The 18,216-nt window shown below is 34.5% G+C and overlaps 1 protein-coding gene across 1 annotated transcript; it reads left to right on the top strand.

Annotated features, from left to right (window-relative positions):
* The first annotated feature begins 549 nt into the window (after positions 1-549).
* Positions 550-1,489, top strand: LOC125131849 (olfactory receptor 6C74-like). Its single transcript, XM_047788597.1, is given in 2 exon segments — positions 550-723; positions 725-1,489. Coding segments are annotated over 2 exon segments (939 nt in total).
* Positions 1,490-18,216: the final 16,727 nt, after the last annotated feature.

The following is an 18,216-nucleotide window of genomic DNA, read 5'->3' as shown; positions in this document are numbered from 1 at the left end:
GTAAATGACACAGGAATCGGGTACCTGAATTTGATGAATGAGTAAAAATGATTTAGGTATATTAGTCCTGTTTATCAATGATGGTTAGGACTGTGTATGAATGTGTGCATGTGTGTCTGTTAAACAAAGAACATCGGGTGAGGTTTTAAAATGACAGGTATCATTTTATTTTATTAAGCAAAGCTCTTAATTGAAAAGTAAATGGCATTCATATGAACTCCTGCAATAAAATCAAGAATGACATAGAATTTTCTATGCTTTAAAATTCCCTTTAACATTTACTACAATCACGTACGTTATTCTGTGTCTGAATCCCAAGTTAAGATTGAATTATCTGCTCAGAACCGCTGGAAATGCAACTATTGTTCTTCCTGGCATAACCACTGTTAAAACATGAATGAGCACTGTGTATCCTATCTGAAATAGAATTTTGCTAACGTTACTGACAACACGAGTTACCACTGTTATTCTTTGCATGGAAAGCATCACTTTCTTTTTTTTCTGTTTTTTTTTTCTTTCTATGTAGACCTGGAAAAGTAAAGGAAACTAATGGGAAACCATACGAAAGTGATAGTGTTTATCTTAGCAGGTTTGACTGATGACCCACAATTGAAAATTGTATTATTTATCTTCCTCCTTCTCACCTACTTGCTAAGCATCACTGGCAATTTGATCATCATTACACTCACGCTGGTGGATCCTCACCTCAAGACCCCCATGTATTTTTTTCCTTCGGAACTTTTCCTTCTTAGAAATTACCTTTACTACTACATGCATCCCTAATTTCCTGGTTATGATGGCAACTGGGGACAAAACCATTTCCTATAGCAGATGTGTTGCTCAAGTATTTTTTGTCTTCCTTCTTGGAGCATCGGAATTTTACTTGCTGGCAGCAATGTCCTATGACCGCTACGTTGCCATCTGTAAGCCCCTGCATTACACAGCCATCATGAACAGTAAGATCTGCATTCAGCTTGTCCTCAGTTGTTGGATCGCTGGGTTCTTTACCATCTTTGTACCTCTCCTCTTAGGCCTGCAGCTTGATTTCTGTGACTCCAACATCGTTGATCATTTCTACTGTGACACAACTGCCCTCATGCAGATCTCATCTTCAGACACACATCTCATTGAGACGGTGGGATTCATATCTGCTTCAGTGACTCTCGTGGTCACACTGGTGATGGTGATAATATCATATACCTATATTGCATTAACGATTCTAAAACTCCCCTCAAGTAATCAGAGGAGAAAAGCTTTCTCAACCTGTTCGTCTCACATGATTGTGATATCCCTTTCTTATGGCAGCTGCATCTTCATGTATGTTAAACCTTCAGTCAAACAAAGAATATCTTTTTCCAAGGGAATTGCAGTGCTCAGTACCTCTGTTGCACCACTGTTGAATCCTTTTATCTACAGCCTACGGAACCAACAAGTGAAAAAAGCCTTCATGAATATGACACACAGGGCTGTTTCTTCCTCAAAAAAATGAATGTTTGTTCTATGTGCAAAGGAAATAAACAAAAGAGCTTATAATAACAGTGTATCCAACTAAAGCTTCCAGTATATATTTCCTCCTTTTATCCATTGGTCTTTCTCTCTCTCAAGCTTTATTTTCGCAAATATTTTTGTTCCAGTGAAGACAATTTTCCTTATATTCTTCAATAGAGATTTTTTTCTCATCTCATTTCTTTTCCTTTATTATATGTAAAAAGTTGACCTAAGATCTTTTTTTTTTTTTTTTTTTTTGGTGTGTGTGTGTCTGCCGGCTGATGACACAGCCACAGCAACGTGGGATTGGAGCCTCTTCTGTGACCTACACCACAGCTCACGGCATCCCAGATCCCCGACCCACTGATAGAGGCCGGGGATCAAACTGGCATCCTCATAGATATTCATCAGATTCATTTCCACTGTGCCAGGACAGGAATTCCTGATCTGAATTTTCAAACCATCTTTCTATCTAAGATTTCTAGTTAGTCAAGAATATAAACTATTTTTCATTTAAATTAAATCGAATGTAGCATGTATTTTAAACATAAATTTCATCCTTTATTTGTACTTAACAACATTCTTTAAACTAATATTCATTTATATCTTTTTGCAATACTACCAATGCATTGGTGCATACAATATTTAATGAAATGAAAAAATATGTAGTAATTATTAGCTTTTGGTGTTAATGCTCAAGTTAGAAAATACTTGTTTATTGATCATTGTTTTAAAACACTTTCCATAGAAAGTTTCCATTTGAAAGTTTTTTAGTTTCTATTTGAGAATTGTTAGCACTTATAAGCATTTAAATTATAGATGAAAAAGTGTGGCTTATTTTTAAATAATTAATAATGAAATATAGTGGTTATGGTGTTTCCATATCCCAACATTCTCTCTTTAGTAACTTGGGATACCTGAACTCTTTGAAGGCTGCTTGTAAATGACTATTAAATAAAGAAAACAATGCTAGTCAATGTCTTTATTCTTTTCAGATGGACATAGATACAGATACATAGTTATATAGCTGTTTTCTCCTATCAGGGAAACCAAAGTGATAGAATAAACTAAAGCTTTTATTAAGTATTTGTTGAACTGTAAGTCATAAGTGTTGGGTAACTCAAATCAATTTCTCTGCCTTGACCAAAATATGAATATCTTAAATATAGTAAAAAATGTTTTCAGAGGTACACATAATTTTCATTTTTTTCCCCCAGAAGTGTGTGTGCTTTGGGTCATAACTTCTTTTTCATTTCCTTTCAATTTTAACTACGGATCTTGGTTTGAAAAAAAAAAGTCTGAAAAACACTAAAAGAGTAAAATGATACATATAACAAGAAGAAAATATATACAATATATAAGTGACAGGACAATTTTACAGGTTTCTGTATAACTAGTTAATGAGCTGGATCTTCAAGGATATGTGTCATGAATATGAATATGATTTCAGGAATAGCATTTATTTTTTTTCACCTGATAGGACTGTCTTATTAACACTTTATTTTTTTTTCCCACTGTACAGCAAGGGGATCAAGTTACTCTTACATGTATACATTTTTCCCCCCATCCTTTGTTCTGTTGCAATATGAGTATCTAGACATAGTTCTCAATGCTATTCAGCAGGATCTCCTTGTAAATCTATTCTAAGTTGTGTCTGATAAGCCCAAGCTCCCGATCACTCCCACTCCCTCCCCTTCCCCCTCCCATCAGGCAGCCACAAGTCTCTTCTCCAAGTCCATGATTTTCTTTTCTAAGGAGATGTTCATTTGTGCTGGATATTAGATTCCAGTTATGAGTGATATCATATGGTATTTGTCTTTGTCTTTCTGGCTCATTTCACTCAGGATGAGATTCTCTAGCTCCATCCATGTTGCTGCAAATGGCATTATGTCATTCTTTTTATGGCTGAGTAGTATTCCATTGTGTATATATACCACATCTTCCGAATCCAATCATCTGTCGATGGACATTTGGGTTGTTTCCATGTCCTGGCTATTGTGAATAGTGCTGCAATGAACATGCGGGTGCACGTGTCTCTTTTAAGTAGAGTTTTGTCCGGATATACGCCCAAGAGTGGGATTGCGGGGTCATATGGAAGTTCTATGTATAGATTTCTAAGGTATCTCCAAACTGTTCTCCATAGTGGCTGTACCAGTTTACATTCCCACCAACAGGGCAGGAGGGGTCCCTTGTCTCCACACCCCCTCCAGCACTTGTTATTTGTGGATTTATTAATGATGGCTATTCTGACTGGTGTGAGGTGATATCTCATGGTAGTTTTGATTTGCATTTCTCTTATAATCAGCGATATTGAGCATTTCTTCATGTGTTTGCTGGCCATCTGTACATCTTCCAATATTTTCTCAGGCCAGTCTCCCAAAGCAATAGAAATCAGAACAAAAATCAACCAATGGGACCTCATCAAACTGAAAAGCTTTTGCACAGCAAAGGAAACCCAAAAGAAAACAAAAAGACAACTTATAGAATGGGAGAAAATAGTTTCAAATGATGCAACGGACAAGGTCTTAATCTCTAGAATATATAAGCAACTTATACAACTCAACAGCAAAAAAGCCAATCAACCAATGGAAAAATGGGCAAAAGACCTGAATAGACTGTTCTCCAAGGAATAACATTTAAAATTGATCACACTGTCCTTCTGAGTTGCTTAGAAAACATACTATCCAAGTTAAACTCCTAATTTATCATGGAACTACTCTGAAATGCTTTACTTATCTTTAAATGTCTGTCATCTAATACTTATTTAATATAGAAGATACTCTACAAATCTTAGTAAGGTTTTAGCAGCACTTCTAAATTAAAGCTTCCTCATTCCCACTCTTCCCAAGCCTAGGCAGATTAAAGTTACATCATCTGCCTTCTCTTCTACTTCAGTTAGTTTTTACATATCACCTCATATTATATCTAAAATAACCACAATCATTAGCTTCTGAAGTTGAATCCGCAGGGAGCTTAACAGTTCTCTTTTGAAATAGTGGCTCTTAAACAAGTAACAGAGCTTCATAAATACAGGTACAACATATTGCTTAAGTGATCTTGCACCTGAAACATTGAAATGCTTTACCCTGAAATGCTTTCAGATTTTCTGCTCTAGTGAAGGACAATGAACAGCAAGCATGGTATAAAAATAAGATCTCCATTTTGCTGACCACTCACTAAATTACGGGCACTTATGTGTAATTTGGGACTTAGAATTCAGATATAATAATAATTATTAGTAGAATTTTATATATTTCATATAGGAGCAAAATGTGTTTCAGTACGGATAAGACTGTTTTGAAAGACACAGACTTTAAAAAAATGGAATGATGAAAATTTAAGCTTAGGAAGACTTAGATTTCAGTATTCCTATTCAAGAGTATTGATTTATATAAGTATTGGTAAAAGACTACTAGTAGTAATGATTAGAAGTGATTAGTAAGAAAAGAAAAACAATACACAGAGGTGGATTATGAAAAGTGGGGAAGTAAGTAAAATTAAAATTCTTCCTAAGAGATACTTAAATTGGGATCTTTGAGAAAAAAATTAAATAAATACACCATATAAATGCTGGATATAGAGTACCTGTGATAGAAAATGAGTTAAATGAAAATGTGAAAAATAATATGGGTGGTTATATGGATAAGACTCAATTTTTGACAATTTTAACTTCCAGGATAATTCTATTAGAACATACTAAAAATTTCTGTATGAAGAGTTCAAGACAGTTTGTAATTGTCAAAGCAATCAACTGTATAAAGAAGCATAAAACTGAGAGTTAAAATAATGTAGATATTTCCAAAAATAATAAAGTATCATAAAAAATTATTGACTACCACTGCCTCATGAGGAATTGACCAGTATAATAATGACAACAAATACCTAATCCTGATTTTGAATATCACTAGTACATATAGATCTCCTTCTTACGATTTGTACAAGCAATGAGTTAGGAGTTCCCATCGTGGACCAGTGGTTAACAAATCCGACTAGGAACCATGAGGTCACGGGTTCAATCCTTGGCCTTGCTCAGTGGGTTAAGGATCCGGTGTTGCTGTGAGCTGTGATGTAGGGCACAGAAGCGGTCGGATCCTGCTTTGCTGTGGCTCTGGCATATGCCGGCAGCTACAGCTCCGATTCAACCCCTAGCCTGGGAACCTCCATATGATGTGGAAGCGGCTCTAGAAAAGGCAAAAAGACCAAAAAAAAAAAAAGAAAGCAATGAGTTAAAGGAATTATTAATTATAAATAATACAAAAATCCCTCAAGTATCACAAGGAAGATGATAAAGGAAAGCATTTTTGTTTTTTGTTTTACTTAGCTTTCCTGTAATTATTTCTTCTTACATATAATAGAGATTTTGAAAGCATAAACCTATTAATTGGATTAAAGATAAAACAATAAATTAAATTTATATACAGATTTAAACATTTAACAAAAAGTAGGATACTGATTAAAACATAATGGGATTTTCTGTGTTGAGTAAAAGAAACGAACACTCTTTGGGGTTTATAAGTTAATTTCAAAAACTGGATAGAAAAATGAAATATAGATATAACATTTGTAGTTATAGCATGGACCTAAAGGTCTATTGCTGAAGAGAAGCCTTTGGAATATGATTTATAGTTGACAGTGACACTTAGAACATATTTCAATCATTCTTTTTTTTATTAAAGTATAGCCAATTTACAATGTCATGGCAATTTCTGTTGTGCAGCAAAGTGACTCAGTCATTTTATTTATATATATATATATATACACATATATATATATACTTTTTTTTCTATTATTTTCCATCATGGTCTATTCCAGGAGACTGATATAGTTCAATCATTCTTTCTTTAATATCATTAGAAAGTATAATTCAAAAGACTAGCATGTTCTTTAAAATAACTTGGGAATTTCCAGTGGTCTCCTGATTAGGACTTGGCCCCTTCGCTGCTGCAACCCAGGTTCAATCCCACATCTGGGAACTGAGATCCCACATCAGGCCACTGCACACCATGGCAACAAATTAATTAATTAATTAATTACTGCTTTAAAATAGTCATACAAAGTTCGTTGGTGGCCTATTGGATAAGGATACAGCATTGTCACTGTGTGGCTCAGGTCTCTCCTATGGAACTGGTTTGATTGCTGGCCTGGGAACTTCCACATGCCATGGTCATGACTAATAAATAAATAACTTTCTTAAAAAAATTCATATAGTCAGGAATCAAACTGGAAACAATCGGGCATTGTGTTCAGGCATTTGGGAACTATACAAGTTCCTAAAGAGTGGATATTACTTAGGACATGATGGTCTCTTAGCTATCAGGTGACATTTTGTGCAAGGGAAAATAAATACTTCATCGTGGGTAGGATTCTGCAAAAGTGCCTTTCTTTGGTTTTCAGCTTTACAAAAAAAAACAACTCACTGCTCTTGCTTATTTATTGTGTAGTTTTGCTAAGATTCATAAAAGGGGAATAAGAATCAACGATGGAGATAGAGTTCATTTGCCTTGAACTGACAGATTAAATTTTACTGCAAATTGTTATTTTCCTGTTTCTATTTCACAATTAGAAGGTTAATCATGATGAACTTATCGTCTTAACATGCTGAATCCTTATTTAAAATTTTTAATACACTACTTCCCCCCAAATTTCTCTTTTTGGACATCTCATTTACACTGGTCTATATTCCTAAATTCCTTATAACTACTGGAACCAAAGAGTAAAATATTTCCTTGGGTGTAAATCATTACTTTTCCCCATCTTTTGGAGAGCTTTATTCTATGTTCCAATGTCCTACGAATACTCTATTTGGGTTTGCAAACCACTTCCTTACCTGATCTTTATGCTCAGCAAAATATCCTACCAACTTGTACTGAAGTACAGTAATTTTTAATATAGTTTAAGCATAGATCAAAATTAATTTGATGATATTTGAATATCCAATTGTTTCAGAAGTATTTGCCAAATACTGTACGATAACGACTGAATAACCAGAGAAGAACTCTATGAGATAGAAAGCAGAAAATTATAGAAACACCAGTGAAGACAAAAAACAAATCTCTAGATGATAAATATAATTGCTGTATCTTTGGTCACAATCATCATGGAGAAATCAGAAGGCACAACTAACTGATTTTAGCATTGATAAGACGACATCATTATAGGCCCCACAGGTATTAAAAGAATAATGAGTTATTATGAACAACTTATGTCAACAAATAGAAAAATTATATTAAATGGATAAAATCCTTATGACATAAACTTTCAAGGGACATAAGAAGAAATATATAAGTTGAATACCCTCTATCTGTTAAAGTAATTTCAAAACCAGAGAAAGACATCTGTAGATTTGAACCACAGACCAATATTTATTGTGAACAGATACAAAATACTCAAATGTATAAAAAGGATGATACTCTGTGACCAAGTGGGATTTATTCTGGGTTTGTAAACCTGGTTCACCATGAAATCAATAAGAAAAAAAAATTCATGTGAGTATATAAACAGATACAAAAGTATTTGAAAAATTCCAACATCAACTTGTAATTAAAAGCTCTCATTAAAATAAGAATATAGATTTCTAAGGTATCTCCAAACTGTTCTCCATAGTGGCTGTACCACTTGACATTCCCACCAACAGTGCAGGAGGGTTCCCTTTTCTCCACACCCCCTCCAGCACTTGTTATTTGTGGATTTATTCATGATGGCCATTCTGACTGGTGTGAGGTGATATCTCATGGTAGTTTTGATTTGCATTTCTCTTATAACCAGCGATGTTGAGCATTTTTTCATGTGTTTGTTGGCATTCTGTGTATCTTCTTTGGAGAAATGTCTATTCAGGTCTTTTGCCCATTTTTCCATTGATTGATTGGTTTTTTTGCTGCTGGGTTGTATAAGTTGTTTATATGTTCTAGAGATTAAGCCCTTGTTGGTTGCATCATTTGAAACTATTCTCTCCCATTCTGTAAGTTGTCTTTTTGTTTTCTTTTGGGTTTCCTTTGCTGTGCAAAAGCTTTTCAGTTTGATGAGGTCCCATGGGTTTATTTTTGCTCTAATTTCTATTGCTTTGGGAGACTGACCTGAGAAAATATTCATGATGTTGATGTCAGAGAGTGTTTTGCCTATGTTTTCTTCTAGGAGTTTGATGATACCTTAGAAATCTATACATAGAACTTCCATATGACCCCACAATCCCACTCTTGGGCATATATCTGGACAAAACTCTACTTAAAAGAGACACGTGCACCCGCATGTTCATTGCAGCACTATTCACAATAGCCAGGACATGGAAACAACCCAAATGTCCATCGACAGATGATTGGATTCGGAAGATGTGGTATATATACACAATGGAATACTACTCAGCCATAAAAAGAATGACATAATGCCATTTGCAGCAACATGGATGGAACTAGAGAATCTCATCCTGAGTGAAATGAGCCAGAAAGACAAAGACAAATACCATATGATATCACTCATAACTGGAATCTAATATCCAGCACAAATGAACATCTCCTTAGAAAAGAAAATCATGGACTTGGAGAAGAGACTTGTGGCTGCCTGATGGGAGGGGGAAGGGGGAGGGAGTGGGAGTGATCGGGAGCTTGGGCTTATCAGACACAACTTAGAATAGATTTACAAGGAGATTCTGCTGAATAGCATTGAGAACTATGTCTAGATACTCATGTTGCAACAGAAGAAAGGCTGGGGGAAAAATGTAATTGTAATGTATACATGTAAGGATAACCTGACCCCCTTGCTGTACAGTGAGGAAAAAAAAAAAGAAATAGAATAAGGAGGCAAAATACAGTTATAGGCAAAAAGAAAAAAAATAAGAATATAGAAGAACTTTTTAAAAAGTTTAAAAAGTATCTTTAAAATATCTACATCTAACATAACATTCAATGTTGAAAAACTCACCACTTTTCCCACAGATCAGATATTAGTAAAGAATTCCCCCAATCACTACTTCAGCACTGTACGGGAAGTTCTAGGTAAAACAATAAGTTAAGAAAAGCAAATAAATGGCATGAAGATTGAGAAGAAAGAAAATAAAATGGTCTTTGTTTGCAGGTGAGATGTTTGTCTATGTATAAAATTTGAAATAATTGACTCCAAACTCTTGGAACAATAAGAGGTAATAGCAAGGTAGAGAATACAAGTTAAACATACAACAGTTATCCACTCTTCTGTATACCAGCAGCAAAAAAAAAAAAAGGAATTTGAAATTAAAAACAAAGCATCCTTTACATTATGACCCACAAAAATGAAATACTTAGATATAACTCTAATAATATATAACAATCTCTATATGAGGAAAATTACAAAACTGAAGAATGAAATAAAAGAATTAATTAATGGAGAGCTATCCCATGCTCATGAACAGAAGACTCAATATTGTTCAGACATCTTTTCTTTCCAATTTGATTTATAGATTCAGTGCAATCGTGATTAAAAATGCAGCAGGTTATGTTACAAATACCAAAAAACTGATTCTAAAATTTATATATGAAGAGACAGAAGACTCAGAAGAGACACACAATACTAAAAGAGAAGAACAAATTTAGACATCTGACTTTACCCAACATCAACCTGTTCCATAAAGCTATAGGAATCAATACAGTGTGATACTGGAGAAATGGTACACAAATAAATTAAGGGAATAGAGTAGAGAATCCAGAAATAGACCCAAATAAATATACTCAACTGATCTTTGACAGAAGAGTTTAAGGGAAAGCTAGTTTTTCAACAAATGATTATGAAACAAATGGACATCCACAAGCAAAAAAAAAAAAAAAAGTGAATCTAGACACAGATCTCATACTATTCACAAAAGCTAACTCAAAAAATATTTCAGATCTAAGTGTAAAGCTATAGAAATCCCAAAAGATATAATAGGAGAAAATCTAGAAGACCTTGGACATGGTGAAGGCTTTTTAGATAAACACCAAAGGCACAATTCATGAAAGAACTCTTGAATAAGGTAATTAGCATTAAATTTGAAGACTTCTGGTCTACAAAAGGCAATGCCAGATAAGGAGAAGACAGTCAACAGAGTGGAAGAAAATATTTACAAAAGTCACATCTGATGAAGAACTTATTTTCAAAATATACAAAGAAAGCTTAGAATGCAACCACATGAAAACAAACAACTTAAAGAAAACATAGGCAAAGTAGGAGAACTGAATCAAGATGGCAGAGCAGGAGGATGTGGAGTTCACCTTCCCCCACAATACATCAGGAATGCATCTACAAATGGAAAGACCCTCAAAGAACACCTACTGAACACTGGCAGAAGAACTCAAAACACCTAAAAGAACAAGAGGTATATATCTATGTAACTGGGTAAGATGAAAGGAAAACAAATCAAAAGAGAGGAGGAAGTGGATCTGGACCTGCACCCCTGGAAGGGAGCTGAAGGATAGCAGCGTTTCCCACACTCCTTGCCAATGGGGAGATCAGTTGGGAAAGGAAAGGAGTTTCAGCTGCTTGGAGGAGAGGAGGGCACAACAGCTTGTCTGTGGCAGGAAGAACAAAAGGAGACTCTTATAGATATTCTGTGCAACCACCCTGCAGGCCTCAGCCTGAAATGCAGGTCCACTGATATAGGTGGGGGCTGGGTACAGAACACGGGGTTTGGGGAACAGGCCCTGGGAGAGGATTGATGTTGACTGTGGGGAAACAGCCTGGAGGGGTGGGAGGACAGAGGGCTACAACCAGGAATGTTTGAAGAGGAGTCCTGGGCAGCCACAGGGGGGGAAGTGCCATTGTTAAGTGGCCATATGTGACAAAAACACAGCTAACATCATTCTCAACAGTGAAAAGCTAAAGGCATTTCTGCTAAGATCAAGAAGACAAGGATGTCCACTCTGATTGCTTTAATTCAACATAGTTTTGGAAGTCCTAGTCACAGTAATCAGAGAAGAAAAGGATATAAAAGGAATCCAAATTGGAAAGGAAAAAGTAAAAGTGTCAGTGTTTGCGGATGACATGATACTACATATAAAAATTCCTAAATATGCTATCAGAAAACTACTAGGGCTCATCAATGAATTCAGTAAAGTTGCAGGATACAAAATTAGTACACAGAAATCCCTTGCATTCCTATACACTAACAACTCAAAAGATCAGAAAGAGAAATTGAGGAAACAATCCCATTTACTATCACATCAAAAAGATTAAAATACCTAGGAATAACCTACATAAGAGACAAGAAACTTGTACTTTAAAAATGATAAGACACTGACAAAAGAAATTAAAGATGACACAAACAGATGGAAAATGTACTACGCTCTTGTTTTGGAAGAATCAATACTGTCAAAATGATTATACTACCCAAGGCAAGCTACAGATTCAATTCAACCCCTAAAATAATGTTGAAACACTCAACATTTTCCCTAAAGTAGTACCCTACACATTAGGTACTAAGAAAGAATGTGCCCCCAATCACTACTTTCAACATTTTACCTAGGAGGTTCTAGGTAAAATGATTAGTTAAGAAAAGGAAATAAATGGCAAACAGATTGAGAAGAAAGAAGTAAAATGGTCTTTCTTTGAGGATGAGATGATTGTCTATGCAGAAAATCTAAAAAAAAAACTGACCTCAAACTCTTGGAACAATATGATAATAGCAAGGTATAGACTAGAAGGCTAACATACAACAGTTAACCACTCTCTTGTATATGACATTTTCAGAGAACTAAAACTAATTTTTTTTTAATCTGTGTGGAAACACAAATTACCCTCAACAGCCAAAGTAACCTTGAAAAACAGAGCTGGAGGAATCCGGATCCCTGACTTCAGACTATACTAAAAAGTTACAGTGGTCAAGAGCATGGTTCTGGCACAAAAACAGAAATAGAGATAAGTAGAATAGGACAGAAAGCCCAGAGATTAACTCAAGTACCCATAGTCAACTAATCTATGACAAAGTAGGCAAGAATATACAGTGAAGGAAAGACAGTCTCTTCAATAAGTGATGCTGGGAAAACGGATATGGTTTTATAGTATCTGGCCTTACATTAGAAATTAGAACACTCTCTAACACCACACACAAAAATAAACTCAAAATGGATTAAGGACCTAAATGTAAGGCCAGATACCATAAAACTTTTAGAGGAAAACATAGGTAGAACAATCTTTGATATAAATCACAGAAATACCTTTTTTGATCCACCTCCTAGAGTAATGAAAATAAAAACAGAAATAAACAAATGGGACCTAATTAAACTTAAAAGCATTTGCACAGCAAAGGAAACCATATCCCCCAAGAAAGAAAAAAGAAGGAAGGAAGGAAGGAAGGAAGGAAGGAAGGAAGGAAGGAAGGAAGGAAGGAAGGAAAGAAAGAAAGAAAGAAAGAAAGAAAGAAAGAAAGAAAGAAAGAAAGAAAGAAAGAAAGAAAGAGACAACTCCCAGAATGGGAAAAATCTTTTCAAATGAAGTGACCAACAAGGAATTAACCTCAAAAATATATAAACATTTCATACAGGTTTTTATAGAAGAAACAAAAATAATAATAAAAAATGATCAGAAGATCTAAAGAGACATTTCTCCAATGAATACAGACAGGTGGCCAAAAAAGCACATGCAAAGATGATTAATATCACTAATTATCAGGGAGACGCAAATCAAATGTTTATTACAGTATTATTTACATGAAAGCCAAGATGTGAAAGCAAACTAAATGTCCATTAACAGAGGAATGGAAAAGGAAGGTGTGGTACATACATATAGCGGGATATTAGCCATAAAAAATGGAATAATGCCATTTGTAGCAACAGGGATAGACCTAGATACTATCATAACTAAGCAAAGTAAGTCGGACAGAGAAAGAAAAATATCACATGATATCATTTATATGAGGAATCTAATAAAAATGATACAAAAGAACATATTTACAAAATAGAAACATATTTTGAGATCAAATTTCTAGTTATCAAAGAAGAAATACAGGGCAGGGGATAAATTAAGAGTTTGGGATTAACACATACACATTACTATATATAAAAGGGATAACAAACAAAGACCTATTGTATAGCACAGGCAAATCTACTCAATATCTGGGATAACCTAAATAGGAAGGAATCTGAAAAGAACTTATGTATTACTGGTTCACTTTACCGTACAGCTAAAACTAACGCAACATCATAAGTCAACTACACTGCAATAAAATATGAAAAAAATATGTACAGATTTAACTATTTTTACAAGGTATTCTGTTCATTATTCTTGTATCTCAGATTGTCTACTTAGGATCAGCTTTCTGCTTAATGAATACTTTCTTTTAAAACCATCCTTAGTGAATGTTTGCTGATAGTAAAGTCTCCTGGGTATGCTCACCTAGACTATCTAACATAATAGTAATTAATATTTATTGATCACTTAGTATGTACCGAGCTCTCTTTAGAGTGCTGTACAAATACTAACTCTTTTTTTTATTAAAGTATAGTTGATGTACAGTGTTTCATCAAGTTCTGTTGTACAACAGTGTGACCCAATCACACACATTTCCTTGTGCTGTACAGTAGGGTCCCATTGCCCATCTATTCCAAATATAACAGTGTGCATGCAAAAAAAAAAAACCCAAAATGCCCGTCCATCCCACTCCCTCCCCTTTTCCCCTTGGGAACCCCGAATTGGCTCTTCTTGGCCATAATCTGGTTTTTTTTTTTTTTAGATATGATCATCTGTTCCATATTTTATATTCCACAAATAAGTGATATCATATGGTATTTGTCTTTTTATTTCTGGCTTACTTCATTTGGTATGAGAATCTCTAGATCCATCCATGTTGCTGCAAATGGCATTACTTTGTCTTTTTATGGCTGAGTAATATTCCATAGTATATATGTATAACATCTTAATCCATTCATCTGTCCATGGACATTTAGGTTGTTTCCATGTCTTGGCTATTCGAGATGCAAGAACAAGTAATGAACATGGTACCTTGTAAAAATGGTTAATCTAAAAGTGGATCACTGTGCAAATCAAAAATAATACCTGATTTATGGATTTGAAATAGACATTGGGAAACAACGCCTTGTGAAACTGCATAAAAGGTTGATTGAAGTTAAAGTGTTTTAAGCCCCTTGTACTGTTTGTGAGGAGAGGAATAGTTTTTATTAACTCTACAGATGTTAAATAAAATAGGCCCTTTAAAATTTAAGAGTAACTCTAAGAATGAAAGATAGAGGAGTAAACAGAATAAAAAATATATCAAACTCAACCTAGCTCACAAACAAACAAACAAACAGGACTAATTGAAATAAGTATGACAAAGTCAGGAAAAACATAATTCTAGACAACAGCAACAGATGGGAGAAATTTAAGAAGTCCTTTCATCTAGATCAAGAAAAAATCAAGGTACCAAAAAACTCCAGACTTTGTTATCAACATTTACAGTGATAAATACTAAAATTTAAGGGTAAGTGCTAAATGAACATAAATGCTAGTTTATATATTCATTTGTCTTTTTGCATGTTAATTGAATTTGCAAAATTTCTAATATTAAAAAATAATCCAAAAGTTACATCTCTTTATATTAATCAGGGCTCTTTGGTGCAAAGAGTGTAAATTAATTCTGGCTAACTTAAGCTGAAAATGAATTTACTGGAAAGATATGAGGTGGCCAGAAGAACAATAGAGGCTAGAAAATGAGGTTCATAAAAGTGGCAAAAAAACAAGGGAGGTTCGACCCAAGGAAAACACAACAAAGGTCATATCCGAGGTCATGTCTGGGCACTTGTGGCCATTACCAACACGAGGCATTTTACAATGATGTGCCCATCAGTGCCTGATCCTATATATCACTTCCTCTCAATGATAGTCCAGTGCTGGTCACATCTGACCTCATGAATTTGTGGATCATATAGTGTCCACTTCGTGATGAGCAGCTTAAGTCACATTCTCGTCTGCTGGATCATGGTCAGATGTTCCACTGTAGGTGTTTAATTATCTAAAAAGTCCCAGATCTAGGCAGGAACTGTTTCCTAAAAGGAGCTTTGCTGTACTATAAAAGGGTAAATTTTATGATATGTAAACTATATCTCAAAAACTGTTATTTAAAAAAGGAAAAATGTATATAATATCTAACAGAATTATTCTTGAAGTTTAAATTCTTTTTACGGAAGTACAATTGATTTACAATGTTGTTTTAGATGTACAGCAAAGTGATTCTTTTTCAGACTTCTTTCCATTATAGGCTATTATAATACATTAAATATATTTCCCTGTACTATCCAGTAAAACCTTGTTGTTTATCTATCTACTATATGGCAGTATGTTATGTGTTAATTCCATACTCCTAATTTATCTGCCCCCCTTCCTTTTTGGCAACCATAAGTTTGTTTTCTAGGCCAGTGAGTCTGTTTCTGTTTAGAAATAAGTTCATTTATATTATTTTTTAGATTCCACATGTAAGTGATATCATATAGCATCTGTCTTTCTCTGTCTTACCTTACTTCATCAAGTATGATAATTTCTAGGTCCATCCATGTCACTGCAAGGATGGCATTATTTCATTCTTTTTGTGGCTGAATAATATTCCATTGTATACATGTGTACATATGCATACCATGTCCTCTTTGTCTATTCCTCTATCAATGGACATTTAGGTTGTTTCCTTGTCTTGGCTATTGTAAATAGTGCTGCAATGAACACTGGAACGCATGTATCTTTTCTCTGGATATATGCCCAGGAGTAGGATTGCTGGATCATCTGGTAGTTCTCTTTTCAGTTTTTTGAGGAACCTCCATACTGTTTTCCACAGTTGTTGCACCAATGTCTATTCACACCAACAGTGTAGGAGGGTTCCCTTTTCTCCACACCCTCTCTAGCATTTATTGCTTTACACTTTTTGATGATGGCCATTCTGACTGGTGTGAGGTGATACCTCACTGTAGTTTTGATTTGCATTTCTCTAGTAGTAGATGACCTGTTGGCCATCTGTATGTCTTCCTTGGAGAAATGTCTATTTAAGATGGAAATTAAAATTTTTAAAAATTGTTGAGTCCTGTATTTACTCATATAACTATTCTCATTACTTTCATATTGTTATTTAACTCTTTCATATTGTGTTATATACTTTATAGTTAGAACTTCTATTATGTACTTATTTCATTGCGTTCTCTAAGGACTTAATTTAAGCTTCTGTTAGGAAGAATTTTAATTTTATTCATTTCTCCCCCACTTTCATGTATTATTTTTCTTCTTTTACTAATCATTACTTCAAATCATTACTACTAGCATTCTTTCACTAATCATTACATAATTAATTTTTCCTCAATTGGAGTAATGAAGACTAAGAATTCCTGAGTTTAAATTTTCACTTTTCTACTGTTTAGTTCTCTCTTTCAAAGTAATCTTGTCCTTACTGAGCTAAGTTTTGCTCTTGTGCCCAGTGCCACCAGTAATTATTATATCAAACCATTGTTTCCAGTGTTACATATAAAACACCTACCAGTACCTGCAATTTAGTGAGTGGTCAAAAAGGGATGTTACTTTAATATTGTGTTTGTGTTCAGCTTTCCTCATTAGAGCAGACAAGCTGAAAGCATTTCAGGGTAAAGCACTTTAGCCATTTCAGGTGGAAGCTCTTTTAAGAAATAAGTTGTACCTCTATTTAAGAAGTTGTATTACTTGTTCAAAAGCCAATTTTTTTAAAAAAAAGCACTGTTAAACTATCTAGGGATTCAAATTCAGAGTTCAATGGTAATGGTACTATTAGATATAATATGAGGTAATATGTCATAGACTGAAGTAATGGAGAAGACAGATGATGTAACTTTAAGCTGCCTGGGAGTGGGAAGGGTGGGAATGGGGACGTTTTAATTTAAAAGTGTTAGACCCTAATTAAGAGTTGTAGACCATGCTCTCTTTTAAATAACTAATAGATGACAGACATTTCAAAATACGTTAAGTCAAGCACTTCAGAACAGCTTCATTATAAATTAGTGGTTTAACTTTAACAGTACTTTTCGAAGCAAACTCATTTTGGCTCCCATATAACAGAACTCAAACTAAAAAGAATACTAAGAGCCTTAGGTTTTAGTGGTATAAAATTGACTCAATATGTTACAAATATATTTTTTCACAAATTGTGCCCTTAACATTTCAAAAAGTTAAACAGAACTCCAGGATCATTAGATATATATTCTCAAAATGGAAAAAGCAGATACATAAATGATCAAGGAAAATATAATGAATTGTTTTTGTGTGCATTATCCCTAAAATAATATTCATGACATGTATCGTGTAAGTTATTCATTAACAAATTGTACAGAAATCTGTAAAACTGTCCTGTCAATTACATACCATGGAAGTTCCCATCATGGCTCAGTGGTAATGAACCCAATTAGTATCCCTGAGGACACAAGTTCTATCCCTGGCCTTGCTCAGTGGGTTAAGGATTGTCATGAGCTATGGTATAGGTCACAGACAAGGCTCAGATCTCAGATTACTGTGGCTATGGCGTAGGCTGGCAGCTGCAGCTCCTACTGGACCCCTAGCCTGGGCACTTCCATGTGCCATGGGTGCAGCCCTGACAAAAAAGATTTACATACTATGTATACTTTGTTCCTAGCTATATCTTATTATGCTAATTTAGATGCTATTTTTTTTTCAAAAAATCAAGATCTATAGTCAAAATTAAAAGGAAATGAAATAAAATGTATGGACTAATGCATACACATTTCTGGAAAAAATCAGGAAACATGATGTGTATCGGTGAAAAAAATA

Source organism: Phacochoerus africanus, chromosome 7 (genome assembly GCF_016906955.1).
Source record: "Phacochoerus africanus isolate WHEZ1 chromosome 7, ROS_Pafr_v1, whole genome shotgun sequence".
Taxonomy (NCBI): Eukaryota; Metazoa; Chordata; class Mammalia; order Artiodactyla; family Suidae; genus Phacochoerus; species Phacochoerus africanus.
This window is presented reverse-complemented; position numbering and strand designations above follow the sequence as displayed.